This window comes from Palaemon carinicauda, chromosome 1, assembly GCF_036898095.1.
Source record: "Palaemon carinicauda isolate YSFRI2023 chromosome 1, ASM3689809v2, whole genome shotgun sequence".
NCBI lineage: Eukaryota > Metazoa > Arthropoda > Malacostraca > Decapoda > Palaemonidae > Palaemon > Palaemon carinicauda.
The window spans coordinates 251,838,498-251,855,335 of NC_090725.1; the positions used below are offsets into that span (position 1 = coordinate 251,838,498).

Sequence of the window (16,838 nt, forward strand, 5' to 3'; positions counted from 1 at the left end):
GTTTAGATTGTCTATTTCATCTTACAAACAAAACTTTTCATTTTTTTACACACACACACACACACACACACATATATATATATATATATATATATATGCATATATATACACACGTATATATATATATATATATATATATATATATATATATATATATATATATATATATATATATATATATATATATTGACAGTATATCATCATCATCATCATCTCCTACTCCTATTGACACAAAGGGCCTCATGTACATATATATATATATATATATATATATATATATATATATATATATATATATATATATATATATACATATATATATATATATAGAGAGAGAGAGAGAGAGAGAGAGAGAGAGAGAGAGAGAGAGAGAGAGAGAGAGAGAGAGAGAGAGAGAGTATATTTATGTGTTGAAATCGTGAATGCTGACACGTAATGACATAAAATATGTATCACGGCCCCGAAAAGAAAAGCGAAGAGACTTGATTGAAGTTATTACTTCCGCCATATATGATATAGGTGAGTCCATTGATATTACTTCAAGTACTTTTGTGTATATGTATATATATATATATATATATATATATATATATACATATATATATATATATATATACACGTATATATATATATATATATGTGTGTGTGTGTGTGTGTGTGTGTGTGTATCTTGTTGAGAGACTAAACGTAGTCAATTGGCTTCAACACGGAATATCATTTTCGTGTTGAAGCCTTGTGTCGAAGAAATAACTCTCATGCTGGGGAACTATTTTTTCCTTAGTTTCCACTCAAAACTTCTTTTATACTTTTTGTATTGCTTATTATTACGTCAATCTCCTTTTTATTTTATCGATTGCTGTCTAATCTCTCTTCTTTTCACTGTCTAGATTCTTTTGGGAAGGGATGCCTTTGCTGGGATTGGAGTTTCCTCTTCTTTAAACAATTGTGTTCTTGCCAACTACTCGATAATGTTTGGACCAAGGGAGTGTCAGTATTCACATGCTAACACACGGAACTATCTTGTGCATTAAGTTGGCCCTCGGATTCCAGGGCTGGGCTGTCTTTTTTTAGACAGAACTCGGCATTCTGTCCGGTGTGCCTCCCACTATGGTTAAAGTGGGAATTATTGTATTTTTGAAATGCTCTCAACACCTTCAAGTAGGTTCAGTTTACACTCGAACCATAGTTGTTTCATCCATTCGTGGTAGAGAAGGGAGTGAACATTTGGGAGTCAGCTCTCACAGGTGTCAGTTTGGTGGAGGAATTATCTCCATGAAAGGCTAGTGAGGTCTCTTTTAGAATGTCAGGCAGTCTAAAATTTTCTTTCATTTAAACTTATATTTTTACATGTTATTTTTTTTTTTTCATTTCTATCATTATTCCCTTACTTCCAAAATATAATAAATACAGTAGAAGTTTCCCGTACCCCTAGGCGCTGTTGACGATTTCTACCAATTCGGGTAAGGGAAATTTTGGAGACGACCTCGGCAATAAAAAGAATCACTCCGTAAATAATTGTGTCCATTGTTATACTACCGGAACGTATTGTTCCCTCTCCCCCATGACCCCAAGTGTCTAAAAATGTTGGGGGTATAAAATATAAAGGTTCTAAAATGTGTAGAAATTTCTGCAATATGAATTGTGAAATAATATTTAAACCTTTAAATCCTTTTGGGAAAATTTAAAGGAAGAAATTAAAACTCTCAAACGACAAACAGAATTTAGAAAATCTTTGACTTTTGAAGACCCGTCTAAGGCTAAAATTGCCTTCATAAAAGTTAAAAACAAGGAAGTCCCTCGCCTCTCTAGCCATGTAAAGCCGTATAGTAGCGACAATATTAGGAACTCAGAATTTGATTTAGTGATCTTAAATGAGGTGAAAAAAAAATTACGCCAAGTCATAGCCGAACCAGTCGGGCATGTCGTATCCTACAAGGAAGGGCATAAGGTTCAAGGTTTAAAGGCCGCTCATGAAGGGCAGAGGCAGGGGTCAGTGACATTGCCCTATCGAGCAGGACAGTGTCCTAGAGACTGATCAGCACCCAGGCCCCCTCTCCACCCAAGCTAGGACAAAGGAGGGCCAGGCAATGGCTCCTGATGATTCAGAAGATAGACCTATAGGCACCCCCAAATCCCCATGCTTAGCTCACAAGTATGGTGAGGTTGTAGTGACAGAGGAACTAACGAATTTGAGCAGACTCGACCCCCAGTCTGGCGTTCACCAGTCAATGATGTTACCGCATCGGCCACCACAACCCTGATTAAAGGTTATGGATTTCTAAAAAATGTTGCACTATTCCTCAGGGTAATTTGAAATGATGTCATATTTGCTAATTAAAGCTGGCAATGAAACAAAAGCAGTGCTACTTACTAATTTTGCATCGTCCCCATCCGATGTTATGGAGAAGCTCCACACCCAACTTTAATCAGGTTAATGGAATAAATTATTGCAGAGATCTGTATGAATTCTCAAAAGAGGAAATATTAATGAGGTGTCCTAATAATTCTAAATTTGAAAAATCTGAAAGAAACCAATAAATCAATCTAGATTGTATTTACCTTTCCTTATCTACCAGAATATATAAAGTTTCGACATTTGAGTATTTCTGTTAGAGAATTACATCCTCGGCATGTCCAATGTTATAATATTGTTATGATTTTTGGTACATTAATATCAGATATACTGTAAAAGATACATTTTGCTTTCATTGTGAAGGAGCTCTCTAAACGAGGAAATAATAGCACTCACTATTCAAAAGCTCATGGAACATTTTCCTTAATAAACTTAACTCTTTACTCCTACAATATTGTTGATAAATTTGAATGGATCGTGCTAGACGAGCTTTACAGCAGTAACCATTTCCCTATACTATTAATAACCCTGTTAGGACATGCACCAAGTCTTCCCATTCAACGTTATAATACAAATAAAGCTGACGGGAGATAATTTAATGGTTAATATGGGTCCTGTGCCCCCTTTGATTATTCACAAGTTTATGATAAAATAAAGGATTTCTTTATAAAGTTCATCACACAAGCAGCTGACTAATGCCCGACATAGGTTTTCAGATGCACTGGTTCAAGCAATAAAGGAAAAGCATGCAATCGGAAGGAAACTAGAAACTCTAAATAAAAATTCTGAAAATATGAATGCTGGTTCCCTAACGTTAGGAAATCTAATTAACACCGTAACTGATGTAGCAATAAAAATTAGTTTATTGAAACCATGTTTTATTAAGATTTCTGCTAATTTAAAAAATATGCAATGAAAGCACAGATAATATCGTGGCAAAAATGTGTCTAGTATATCTGAAAATACTTCGATGCAGAAGGTGTTGCAGAAATTTAGAAAGATTAATGATTCTTGTGGCAGACATGGAAGACATGCATTATTGCACAGAGTTACCAATTCATGATACACAGGCAATCTCAAATCGTATTGGGTGAAATATTGAAAGCATAACTAGTATTAATCTGAACGCCCACTTTCGATCCATGTAAAGAAAGGAAGCAATTACATTGAATTGCAATGCAATTTGTTATGATAAAAGATTTACCAAGGATGAGCTGGAATTTGCACTATCAGATTGTAGTTAAACGGCTCATGGTAGAGATATAAAGTTTGATATGATAAAAATTCTCAGTCCTTTGGCGCTTATCTTAGAATTTTATAATCGTATTTGGACCAAACATCTATTTCCAAATGCATGGAAACATGCCATAGTAATACCAATAGCAAAGTCAGGAAAGTATCCCAGTAACACAAATCATCACAGAACAAATTCACTGACCAGTTGCGTTGGGAAAATTATTGACAAAAATTATAAATCATAGACTGAATTGGTGTTTATGTCGTTATAATGCTTTATCAGCCACGCAATTTGGCTCACAATCAGAGCAATCTACATTGGACTCTCTTTCACACTTGGAAAATTATATAAGTAGAGGTTTTGAACGATATTGTAGCACAGTAGCCATAATTTTTGACATTGAGAAGGCATTTAATACTAAAGTTCTTATATCATAATGGTTTTCGAGGACACATTCTTAATTTTATTAGTTTTCATTGGTGGAAGAACATAACAAACTCGTTTAGTGAATGTTTATTTCAAATTTTACAACCTTGACTGTGGTGTTCTCCAGGGTAGTGTTTTAAGTGGGACTCTCTTTGTGGTGATCTGGTGGTAGTGTCCTTGCCTGGCGATTGCCAGAGTGGGGTTCGAGTCCCACTCAAACTAGTTTGCTGCAATTTCACCATCCTTGTGAGCTAAGGAGGGGGGATGGTTTGGGGAAGCCTAATGGCTAGCCTATAGGTCTATCTGCTGAGTCATCAGCAGCCATTGTCTGGTCCTCCTTGGTCCTAGTTTGAATGGAAAGGAGGCTTGGGCGCTGATCATATGTAATATTATCAGTCTCTAGGGCATTATCTTGCTTGATAGGGCAATGTCACTGTCTCTTGCCTCTGCCATTGATGAGCGGCATTTAATGACATAGTTGCTCAAATGACACAGGGAGTGCAAAACAAAAGTCTTTACGTAAACGACTTTGCAATATACTGCTCATCAAACACTTTGTCACTTACATACATACATACATACATACATATACCAAGGCACTTCCCCCAATTTTGGGGGGTAGCCGACATCAAGGGACTCAACCGAGTTCGGCTGGTACTGCTAGGGTGGCACACCTCCCCCCTCCCACATTATCCACCATCGATGAAGCTTCATAATGCTGAATCCCCTGTACCAACCGTGTGTCACAGGATCGTACATAATTCATTTTGTATTTATTATGCTTGTATCTTCGCTCTTCCCTCGCACTAAAAAGAGCCAGAATAAACATGTCTGCGTTTCTCCTATGTAACATTGTCTGTTTCTCAAACATGTAATTTCCTGTTGCCTTGAGGTTTTGTACATAAAGGAAAGTGTTCTATAATAAATCAACTCAGTTGCTTTCATGCGGCCTTTGAGTTCACAACCTTCTCTCGGCCTGTCACAGACAGACTACGTCGTGTCTTGAAGAGTTTCCTTGGCAAAAGAGAACGACAAGCACCCGTGTCTACAAAAAATCGCACGCTCGGTCCTGCATCATGTAAAAAAAAAAAGATTAGAAACACGGGAGGCCACCGCCACGAGCAATGGCCTACTTACACGTTTTTTGGCCACTGACAATCCTCGGCACATTTCTTCGCGGTTGCCCCAAATCTGAAGTGGTAGTAGCAAAACTGCGGCGGATGGGAGATAGTAAGTGGCTGTAGAAGTCGTTTGTTGGGGCGCGAGCGATTGGTGGGTGGTGGGCGGCTTTGTAGCTGCTTCGGCACGTCATGGGGTAGGCGTGTATGTCCTACGGCATTCATGTCAGCTACGGTTGATGTTGAATAGACATCCTCTTCATCGGGGGTGGAGGCGTTGATGGAGGTCTGGAAGTGGCTGTCCATAAGGGCGTCGGCTTTGGTCATCAAGTCCTTTATGGGTAAACTATCGACATCGGGTATGGCAGCGCGTATAGGTCCGGGTAAACGGCGTATCCAAAGGGCACGAAGTAGGTTCACCTCACGAGGAGAGCCGTCTGCAGCAGGTTGAAGGCGAGTGATACTGGTCATTTCCCTGAGGGCAAGCAAAGCCCTTTGGTCCCCCAACGGTTGTTGCGAGAGCTGAAAAAGCTTTGCTATACGGGCGGCTGGCGACGGCGAGTACTGCTGCAGAAGGTATGTTTTGAGGGCGTCATACGCTATTGGGGTGTCTCCTTGTTCACAAAGCCAATCGGATATTTCCGGGAAGGTGTCCTCGGGTATCGCCACGAGAACATAATCTGCTTTGGTGGTTGAGCGAGTCACGCCCTTGATGCGAAACTGGACTTCTGCGCGCTGAAACCAAGCAAACGCCTCTCCGCTGGCGAACGATGAAAGTTTCAATGGAGCAGCCGCAGCGCCAACTTCTGTAGAATCCGCCATAGTACCAACGATGGAGGGTCGAGGGGGGTGGGTTTGGAAGGCGGTGGGAGCAAGTCGACTTCTGGGGTCACCAATGTGACGGGCCGAGAGAAGGTTGTAAACTCAAAGGCAGTATGAAAGCAACTGAGTTGATTTATTTCACCAATGTGACAGGCCGAGAGAAGGTTGTGAACTCAAAGGCAGTATGAAAGCAACTGAGTTGATTTATTATAGAACACTCTCCTTTATATACAAAACCTCAAGGCAACAGGAAATTACATGTTCGAGAAACAGACAATGTTACATAGGAGAAACGCAGACATGTTTATTCTGGTTCTTTTTCGTGCGAGGGAAGAGCGAAGATACAAGCATAATAAATACAAAATGAATTACGTACGATCGTGTGACACACGGTTGGTACACCCCTATTTCTGCTACCTCCGCGGTCATCCAAGGCACCGGAGGAAGCAGCAGAGCCTACCGGAACTGCGTCACAATCGCTCGCCATTCATTCCTATTTCTAGCACGCTCTCTTGCCTCTCTCACATCTATCCTCCTATCATCCAGAGCTTCCTTCACTCCATCCATCCACCCAAACCTTGGCCTTCCTCTTGTACTTCTCCCGTCAACTCTTGCATTCATTACCTTCTTTATCAGACAGCCATTTTCCATTCTCTCAACATGGCCAAAGAAGTATAAATAACTTCATTTGAAAGATAGAGGTTTGAACTGCGTCTGTTGGTTTCAGACTTTCTGCAAAAAAAGAAAAAAAAAAACACGAGCAATTATGTTTTGTAAGAATATTAGATGGAAGCAAAACCAAGAAGTAAATCTCGCATTAGGTCACACTCAAATGCTATGCCAAGATTAGGTCAAATTTTGGGGACTAATATTCGATACTCGCCTCAACGAGAAAGCTCACGTATCAAATCCAAATGTGATAATGCTCTCAACCTAATGGTGAATTTGTCTCATACAATAGGGAGTGAAGTTATAAAGCTTTAGTCATATCAAGAATAGATTATGGCAGCCCAATATATGGGTCAGGATCTGATGGTACCCCGAAATCTTAAGAATTATTGTGTATTGTATATTGGAGCCTTTAGATCTTCCCCAAATATGTCAGTTGTATGTGAAGGCGGGGACCCACTTTTGTCCTTACACCGAGATTTTGTAACAACGCGAAGTACATTAAAGATCTTATCCACTTATTCTAAAACAAAGCTCTTCAATGAAAGTGATGATTTATAAACAATCATGAACTACCATTCCCCATAAGAACAAATAGGTTACTACAGTCTACAAACATGAAAATGAACCTTATTTAACCATCTCTCTTTCCTCCACCATGGATCTAAAATAACAAGAAGATGCTCTCATCTTTTTCATTTATCAGAGAAACATAACTATACTTCTATTCACCATAAACAACATGCCTTGGAACACATCCAAAGGAAAGGACCTCATTATGGCATATATACTGATGACTCTAAATCTTGAATGGGTGCTGGCTGTGTTGCAGTATCCTCAGACAAAACAAGTTGGCTCTCATTTATTAGTAATGTATCAGTATTTACATCGGAACAATGCGCGATTTTATTATCAATTGACATTATTAAAACAACTGAAATTGGGATGAATCATGAGTTTATCTTTTATACCAATTCAAAAAGTGACTTAGAAGCCCTAAAACGTTATGTTCATAATAATCAAATTGTATTACAAATTAAAGTTTTTTTATCAAATTCTATTCCCAAGGGATGAATGTTGAAATATGCTGGATTCCTGCCCATGTTGGAATTATTGGTAATGAAAAGCGGATGCAGCTGCAAAGTTAGCAGTAGATGTAGGCTACCATATTATTATTATTATTATTATTATTATTATTATTATTATTATTATTATTAATATTATTATTGCAAGCTAAGCTATAACCCTAGTTGGAAAAGCAAAATGCTCTAAGCCCAAGGGCTTCAATGGGGAAAACTAGCCCATTGGAGAAAGGAAACATGAAAATAAATAAACTACAAGAGAAGTAATAACCAATCAAAATAAAATATTTTAAGAACAGTAATAACTGTATGAATTATAAAAACTTAAAAAAAAAAAAAAAACGAGAGGAAGCGAAATAAGATAGAATAGTGTGCCCGAGTGTACCCTCAAAGAAGAGAACTCTAATCAAAGACAGTTGAATGCCATGGAACAGAGATGATGGCACGAACATATCATATAACTACTCGCTAAGGATGATATAACTAGCATAAAGCTTTTTGCAGTAGGAAAATGGCAATCAATCTGGAATAATGAATCTAAAAGTAATAAATCAAAACAAATAAAACCAATCTTTTATCTATGGATATCATCATGCCAGAAAGATAAGAGGACGGAAGTAATTTTAGCCAGATTGCGAACTGGTCATACAAAATTGACCCATGGATTTTTAATGTGCAGACCTCACGAGACATTTCCCGAGTGCAGAGAGTGTGACACTTTTTTTAACCATCCAATATATATTTTGGGAATATACTGTTTTTAAAACACATAGAGACTTGTGTTTTGGTTAGAAAACTTTATTTGACGTTTTATCTGATTCTGAGTATTTTTTTTATTTGTTCTGTTTTTAAGCAACAAAGGTTTAATAAATAAAATTTAAATATCTTATTTTTTATCAGTTGGATTTAATGTATATTATATATATATATATATATATATATATATATATATATATATATATATATATATATATATATATATATATATGTTGTCTCCCTGATTTATTCGGGCCAGTTCTGTAGAAGTTATGTTTGACTCATTGGGCTGGTAAATTTTCATCCCTTTAATGATATGTATATATATATATATATATATATATATATATATATATATATATATATATATGTATATATATATATATATATATATATATATATATATATATATATATATATATATATATACTGTATGTGTGTTTTTGTATATATATTACTTTCGGACTATCCATAACCTTTATATTAAAATGTAATCGCTCAATTATTTTAGTCCTGACGAAGAATCACGGATAAAGGATGAAAAAAGTGACTCAAAGCAGGTTTCGATGCTAAATAGTAAATGGAGAAACATAAACGCAGTTTTCCTGATATTCTTAAAATTATCTGGAGCTCAGATTTTCCGGAGAGAAGCTGTCTTCGATTCTTGGACGCCACGAAGATATTACAGTATGTATATATATATATATATATATATATATATATATATATATATATGTGTGTGTGTGTGTGTGTATAAATGTATGTATATATATAAATATATGTATATGTATATATATATATATATATATATATATATATATATATATATGTTTATATATTTAAAGTCAGATTCCTCTAATATGGTAGTTACAGAATGATCCAGACAAAGAACAACACATCACAGACACATTTATATCTTGATTAATGAATCAAGAATGTTTATGCTCAAAAGCTTGCAAACGAAACAAAAAAATAATAATACTGTGGTCACTGCGGCATTCTTACTTTAACCGCTAATTCGAGGATGAACTCCTGGTATAGAACTTCCCCAGTATTTATTGTTTCATATGTTTACATAGAAGGTTCATTAACAGCTCGTTGGATTTCCTTACACTGCGTCATTCCTCCCTGTTATGGACACGTTCTCCACTTCCTGAAACCGATGTCTCTCCCTCCTGGGTGTTTGTCATCTCGGTGGCATGGAAATATGCGATTGTAATATCAATAGCTAAGTCAGGAAAAGATCCCACTAATGCAATCAATTACAAACCAGTTTCAATGACTCGTTGTTTGCAAATTACTGGCAAAATAGTAAATGAGTCCTTTCTTGGGTACCCTCTCCTGCTACCTGTCAACGTGTTCGAATTTTACACTCATTCCACAGATCTATTATCGTGTATTCTTTCCACATAGCTGGATCGCCTCAACATACACAACCTACATTTCATTCCTGCTCAACATCCACTCACCACTTGCATAAGATAGTGTTGGCGCAACAGTCGCTTCATGCATTCATTCATTTCAAAACATCACGGTGTTATGCATATATATATATATATATATATATATATATATATATATATATATATATATATACATATATATATATATATATATATATATATATATATATATATATATATATATATATATATATGAATATATATATATGAATTTTACTGTAGTATTCCCCGTGTAATATTTGAGAATAGTGATTTTGTACTGAAATAAGTGCAAATGAACCGTATAATGTTTTGCTGCATAAAACAAACGATTCAAGTCTCTTGCCAATATTTAGCATGCACTATACTACCGTTCTTACTTTAGCTAATCTATAAACCACCTCCTCTCTCATCTTACCTTTATTCATCGTTTCTACACCAAAACACTAATTTGAATCAAATACTTCATAATACTTCCGTCCATATTAACATTCGATACTCCACGGTTTTGGCTTAAATTTAATCCAATAACGCCCTTCTTCCTTACATTTACTTTCACCTAAATCTTCTCTATCTCTCTTCTAACTTACATTCAGAAAATGCTCTAAATTCCTACTTCTTACTTCTTCGACCTATAACTGCATTCACATCAGACATCTCGATAATTTGTTCATGGTAGTTTAGATTTATTTCCAACAATTCCCGATAGTCCTCACTTTCAGACTAACTTCTTATTCTATTTTATTCTCATTTCTTTCTTTATAATTGTCCCTCCTGTGTATTTACATAATTTATGATCTCTTCTATTTGGCAATTGCACCTCTAATATATTCCTTATTTTCCATAAAACATTTAATTTTTTCTGTCCCACTACATCATGTCTTTATTGCCTTCCGACATTGCTGTAGTGTCAATTAGTCTGTCATGAAATCTAAGAATTTCTTGTCTAATGCTTCTAATTCCATGTCTTTAACCATAACTTACAATTTAGCATTAGTTTACTCTTTTTACTTATATTGTTTTAGCTGATCTATCGTAACTATATTTACATCTGCTTTCCAACCCTTTCCTCTCCAACTTAAACGTATAAATCTTTCATAGAATTGCTTCTAAAATTGATTAATTATCAATCGTGTATGGAACCCCTGTTCTGCTCACCATAACAATCATCAACTCTGTTTAATATGCTGTTTTGAGCACTAGCGAAATTTTAGAAACGTTTCCTCACCTTTCATTCTCTCTCTCCACTTTATCCTTTTGAATATTTTCTTTTATGAATAGATTATTTCCACCAATCAAGCCCTTTTCCAAACATTCGCTTTACCCTTTCCATTATTATTTACTTGCTAATGATGCTCTGTCCCTCGGCTGTCTTCGCATTTAAGCACCTATAAATGCACCTGTTCTTATTTCACACACACACACTCACAAACATATATATATATATATATATATATATATATATATATATATATATATATATATATATATATATATATATATATATATATATATATATATATACATGCATACAAATTTGAACAGTATTTGTATTTTTATCAATGATGGGTGATTAAAGAGAAAATCAATACAACAGCCACAGCCACATACATATTTTACAGATGAGCCACTTCATACACCTACAATGAAGTCTCATCAGGAGCGAGTAGGGCCCTCCCCACCCTATCCCCGCAAATGAAAGAAACCCACTGCTTCATTCATCCATATCTTGTGAACACTATTATGCTCCCTTGATATCAAGGAACTTCCTATCGATTTCGTGTTTCAAACTATCTATCCAATCCTTACACACTTTCCAGTAACCTATTGCCCTCTATTCTTTCCACATGACAGAATCAATTCAGAGTGGGGAAAAGTTTACTGTTGGTAAAAGGATGAATCAAGCATTTTCAGGTGGTTTAGTCATGTGGAAAGAATGGAAGAGGATAGTTAGTGAAAAGAGCAAATAAGATAGGATGAGAAAATGCCAAAAAATGGCTGTCTAAACAGTGTAAAAGACATGATTGAAAAATCAAGGACCTTAATTTCAAGAAGGAAATGTAATAGGTGGAAGATTAGGTGAATGGCACACATTTTGTAGGAGGTTTAATGGATGTACAAACGTGGTCAAAGTTTTGTTGCACATAGAGCTCAATGACAATTTTGTTGTGGGTTTTCCTTTATCATGAGATGTGAATCAATCTTGATAATGTGTGTGTGTATATATATATATATATATATATATATATATATATATATATTAATGTATATATAAATACACAGACATATATATATATATATATATATATATATATATATATATATATATATATATAGTGTGGGTGTATGTATGTATTCATGATTGCTAACTGCATTTTACAACTTGATTAAGTCTAATTTACAAGACTGAAAACTTGGATTTCCGTTGTCTTTATGGAAAAGTGGAAGACTTTTGCTTCCTCCATTGTGGCCAATCACCCCCATCCACTAAGCACTCATTTGCCTCGGCTCCTTTTGTTTCTCAAACTATCGATACGTGCAGCAATGTGCAAGTGCAATTGGTTCCTGCAACCATAATAGCAGTCATTTGAAATGTGTGACGTCGTAGGTCTTGAAAGAAAATGGTTCTGCTATCAACCAAGGGGCATTTCCTCTCAACACAGTACACAACCCTCTAAGAAAGTACTCCTCTCTACATTGGAGAGCTACTTCTAAAGTTAGTGGTAATAAATTAGAATAAAAAGATGAATCAATATTTGCTGATGTTTCAGAAACATAGATAAATTGAAGGATGATGGCTATTACTGGAAGTTATGGATATATGGAGGGAGATATTATGCTCATAGTGAATGATGTGGTGTGTGTGTGTGTGTGCATGTTGGTGTGTTCAATGCGTTGTTGATGAGAATTATGAGAAGGTATTGAAGCGGCTTGATATTCGTTCAGAGGTATTATTCTGGCTTCTACAGTTAATTATAAAAGTTGCAATGTGTATTGTTTTTTGGCCTAGACCATGCTCGTGTATATATATATATATATATATATATATATATATATATATATATATATATATAAATATATATATATATATATATATATATATACGTATATATATATGTGTATATATATATATATATATATATATATATATATATATATATATATATATATATATATATATATATATATATATATATATAATATTTATGTTTGTTTTATGTAACCGCTTTAAGTCTCCGAAACGTGACGTGTCTTCTCTGAGCATGGAAATCTCATAGTAACTTAGTGAAATTTGAAAGTCGGGTAATTTAACAAGAATTGGCGGTTATTTTTTTATTGATTGCCTTCACTACAGAAAGTTTGAAGTAGAGACATCCTCAGAAAGGATACGGAAGTAAGTTTGTCAAAAGAAGTTATATAATCTTCTGTGTTGTGATTTGGGTTGTTGCGTGACCCAGCTGATGCCACACTTTGCCAAGGTCGTTGACGCCGGAGGTTAAATATCATCATCATACGAGTGTGATTATGTAAGAAGTTTCCGCTTCAAACCTCTTGGGAAGAAAATTGCATAAGTGGGTGTGTTAGATGATTCACATAGTGGATTATGTTGAGTGAAATAAAACCATCGGATAATAAAAACCCATTATTTCTTTCATTGAGCATAAGGATCGCATCTCTCTCTCTCTCTCTCTCTCTCTCTCTCTCTCTCTCTCTCTCTCTCTCTCTCTCTCTCTCTCTCTCTCTCTCTCTCTCATTGTAATATATTTCTTCTATTTTGAAAGTTTCTTTCGACTTCTATTTAATCTTCCTTTTCGGCTACCTTATAGACCAATTTGTTTAATAATTTCATCTTATTTATATGATAATTTTTATCCCAATGGTAAGCTTGAATTTCTACCAAAACTTTTATTTTGTCTCAAAAAAGTGGTATCAAAATTCTGGATTTCTGTATTTTAATGAGTTTTGTATGTTATGCAAAATAATCATGGATTAAATACAAGCCATTTTTTTGGAGACGGTATAATGTATTTATAAATATCGAAAGTAAGAATCATATTTTCAGGCAATTTATATCCTTTCACCCATTTTAAACTAGGTAATGTATAAACAAACTATAGTTCAAAAGTATGGGCATCAAACCCTCTTGTAATCAACTGTTACTTCACTTAGATATATTTCATTTTAGTTTCGTTGTTTGCGTAGATTTCGAATTTCTTTCCGATGCAGCGATGGCCGGAGATGCCTCAGCCTCTGGCGCTGCCCACAGGCGGCATATACACCTGATAGGGAAATGAAAGGGAAACTTAGTTGTTGATAATAATTGATTTTAGACATGTTTGTGAAAACGAATGTGGTCAGTTTATAAACAGAAGTTCGCGCATTGTAGAAACGATACTTACCGTTCTGTCGTTTAGCAGTTGTAGATTCCGAAAATTGTTGATTATCTTGAAACCAGCAGCATTTTCTAGGTTATAGAAACGTGCCATCTGGAATAATTGATAACATCAGAGGTTTTTCATAAACTGTAAATAGATGACTTTATTTTTAAAAAAATCATTGATGAAACAAATTCATAAAAGCTAATCATTTGCCCATTTTCCAAAATCATGGCCCTCTTTAATGGGGATAAACTTGATACCCAAACCCTTTACAAATTATGTCATTTATCAAAGGGGAAAAGGTGTACGATTTACAAGTCGCCAACTGACCTGATTTCTCGAAATAGGAATGGGGTCGTTGAAGACAACGAAAGCGGCGTTTTCCTCACAGGTGGGCACAGGGGCTGTGATTGACCCGTCGTAGAAGAAGAATTCTTCCAGGTTGTCTGGCAGAAGGTTTATCAGGGGAAAAGGTCTCAGCTCAGTTTTGGACTCTGTTTTTTTTAAGTGAAATTGGTGACCATATAAATAATCTATAATGTTAAGGATGTTTATAAATAACTTTTATTAGAATAGACGTTCTTTAAGAATCTTGGTTTCATATTATTTGGGCAATTTCTGTTCTTATCATACTAGTATCATCATCAGTAAGGTGTATAATTATGTGAAATTAAGTATGTTTATTTTCGCAATAAGGTTTTTTGAACGATTAACACTTTGAAGCAATCAAAAAATAGGTACTTTAAGGAGAACCATTAAGCATCACACTCTTTCAACTCACGTGAAGGAATCACTTGACTCAAACCGTTGATGATGTTGTCCAGTTTGATATTATCTGAAGGGCTTTCTTCCAAGAGAATAGCTATCTCATAAAGACCTTGATGTACCCCAAAGGCTTCACCTATATTTCTTAGGGAAGCATTGTATACAACCATATGGATCTCTCCCAAATACCTGAAAAAAATATATAGATATTTAATAGATAGATGGATTAGATTTCAAAGAACTAATTCTTTACTTCATGAATTTCTAAACTTTCGACTAAATGTCGACCATATATTTCTTTAGGATTTTAAAGTCTTTATGTAAGAACTCGTAACCCTAAGTTAATATTAAAAATATTTTGGTCGTTGACCATATTTGTTTAATTATTCTCCATTATTACTTTCAGTATCAATATTTTTCACCTTATTGATTTGCAGTCTCGTTACACTATTAGGGAACGTTCATTCCATTTATTCTAACAAAGTATTTATTGCATTTAATTCTATCTTATAGAAATCAGAGTAAGAAACTTTTAATTTGTAAAAATTTAATCTCTCTTTTGTCTTTTTTTTATTTACTTCATGGATTGTAAAGAACTATATGTCTAATTCGTGATCTGTCAATATCCTAATATTTCATCTATATATCAAAATAATTTCATACCTATTGCATTGCCAATTTGACGTGTAATGATGAGAAAAAAGTAGTGATCAATCACTAACCTTTGGTTGTCGATTGTGTGCTCCGAGCCATCAGTGGTATTATCTCCCCAGTGGAAGTGATACTGGACCACAGCATAAGGAGTTAGGAATGGTCCACCTTCAATCGTAGCTGCATCATCCAAAGTTGGTATGATAACGACTTTGGCCAATAAAATAAAAAAGAATAGAACATTAAGAATACTGAAGTAGCACACATCAGTCCGTGCCCTACTGTAATTTCATAAGCCACCTTGACACACACGATTTTTATTTCCGCAATGATTTGCAATGCGCAGTGCCAGTTATCTAAGTCTTCCTGCGAAGTGTGTAAAAGTTGCGGGGGCGCTTACAGAGAATTTTGAAAGGCAAGAAAATTTGGCACAGCACGCTTAAATGTTCATGTCATGTGCTTGATAAGTTTATGAATCCAGTGTGAGCGCTTTGCGAACTGGTTGCGAACGCTGCCGACGGTGAATGTCAGTGCGTGTTAATACCTAACCTAACCTATGAGCAAACAAGTAGTGCCATTACGCAGTAATACATCCCAATGCGGCCAAATTTTGACCGGACAATGCGTAGACAGGGGCGCAAACAATACTTCATACTGCGTACCATTCCATTAAAATTGCATATCTTGCCATGACGCTTGACACAAATTGTAGGGACAAAAATTGTGCAGGTGACAAGATGGCTTCACATAGATGTGATTATTATTCAAGAATGCTGTACTTGGCTGCTACAATGTTTGGCCAAAATATTATAAACATAACATTATATCATTCATTCTAAGTAAGACAAAAGCTATGTCTGTGTAACGAGCAACAGTATTTTAAAACTTTATCTTGCTTAGACATTTCTGTACATGACATGTTTAACCCTCAACTTATTTTGGACAAAACTTTAGCCTAACAGAAAAAGCTAAAGGGAAACTGATAGCAACAGCGCATGCACTATAGGGCTTTATCAACCAACCAATTCTTCTCGTGGTTACACCAAGTTTAACATGTTATAGGAGCGCACTCGCAAAACTTTGTTTTTCGGATATTGCATGGCGTTTGTAAAGAGCTATGTATTTTTATTGGTACGTT

General features: G+C 35.3%; 2 protein-coding genes across 2 annotated transcripts in view; one reads left to right on the forward strand and one right to left on the reverse strand.

Annotated features, from left to right (window-relative positions):
• MED24 (mediator complex subunit 24) overlaps positions 1-16,838 on the forward strand; it is a 349,247-nt gene that overhangs the window by 23,591 nt on the left and 308,818 nt on the right. The gene's annotated exons all lie outside the window — the stretch shown is intronic.
• The window catches only part of LOC137644497 (carbonic anhydrase 2-like), an 11,164-nt gene continuing 8,374 nt past the window's right edge, over positions 14,049-16,838 (reverse strand). Inside the window, exons 4-8 of the mRNA XM_068377472.1 lie at positions 15,772-15,910; positions 15,066-15,238; positions 14,615-14,778; positions 14,306-14,392; positions 14,049-14,185 (exon numbers count right to left, since the gene is read on the reverse strand). Coding sequence (XP_068233573.1) covers positions 14,150-14,185; positions 14,306-14,392; positions 14,615-14,778; positions 15,066-15,238; positions 15,772-15,910 — 599 coding nt within the window. The 3' untranslated portion in view covers positions 14,049-14,149. The remainder of the gene's footprint in view (positions 14,186-14,305; positions 14,393-14,614; positions 14,779-15,065; positions 15,239-15,771; positions 15,911-16,838) is intronic.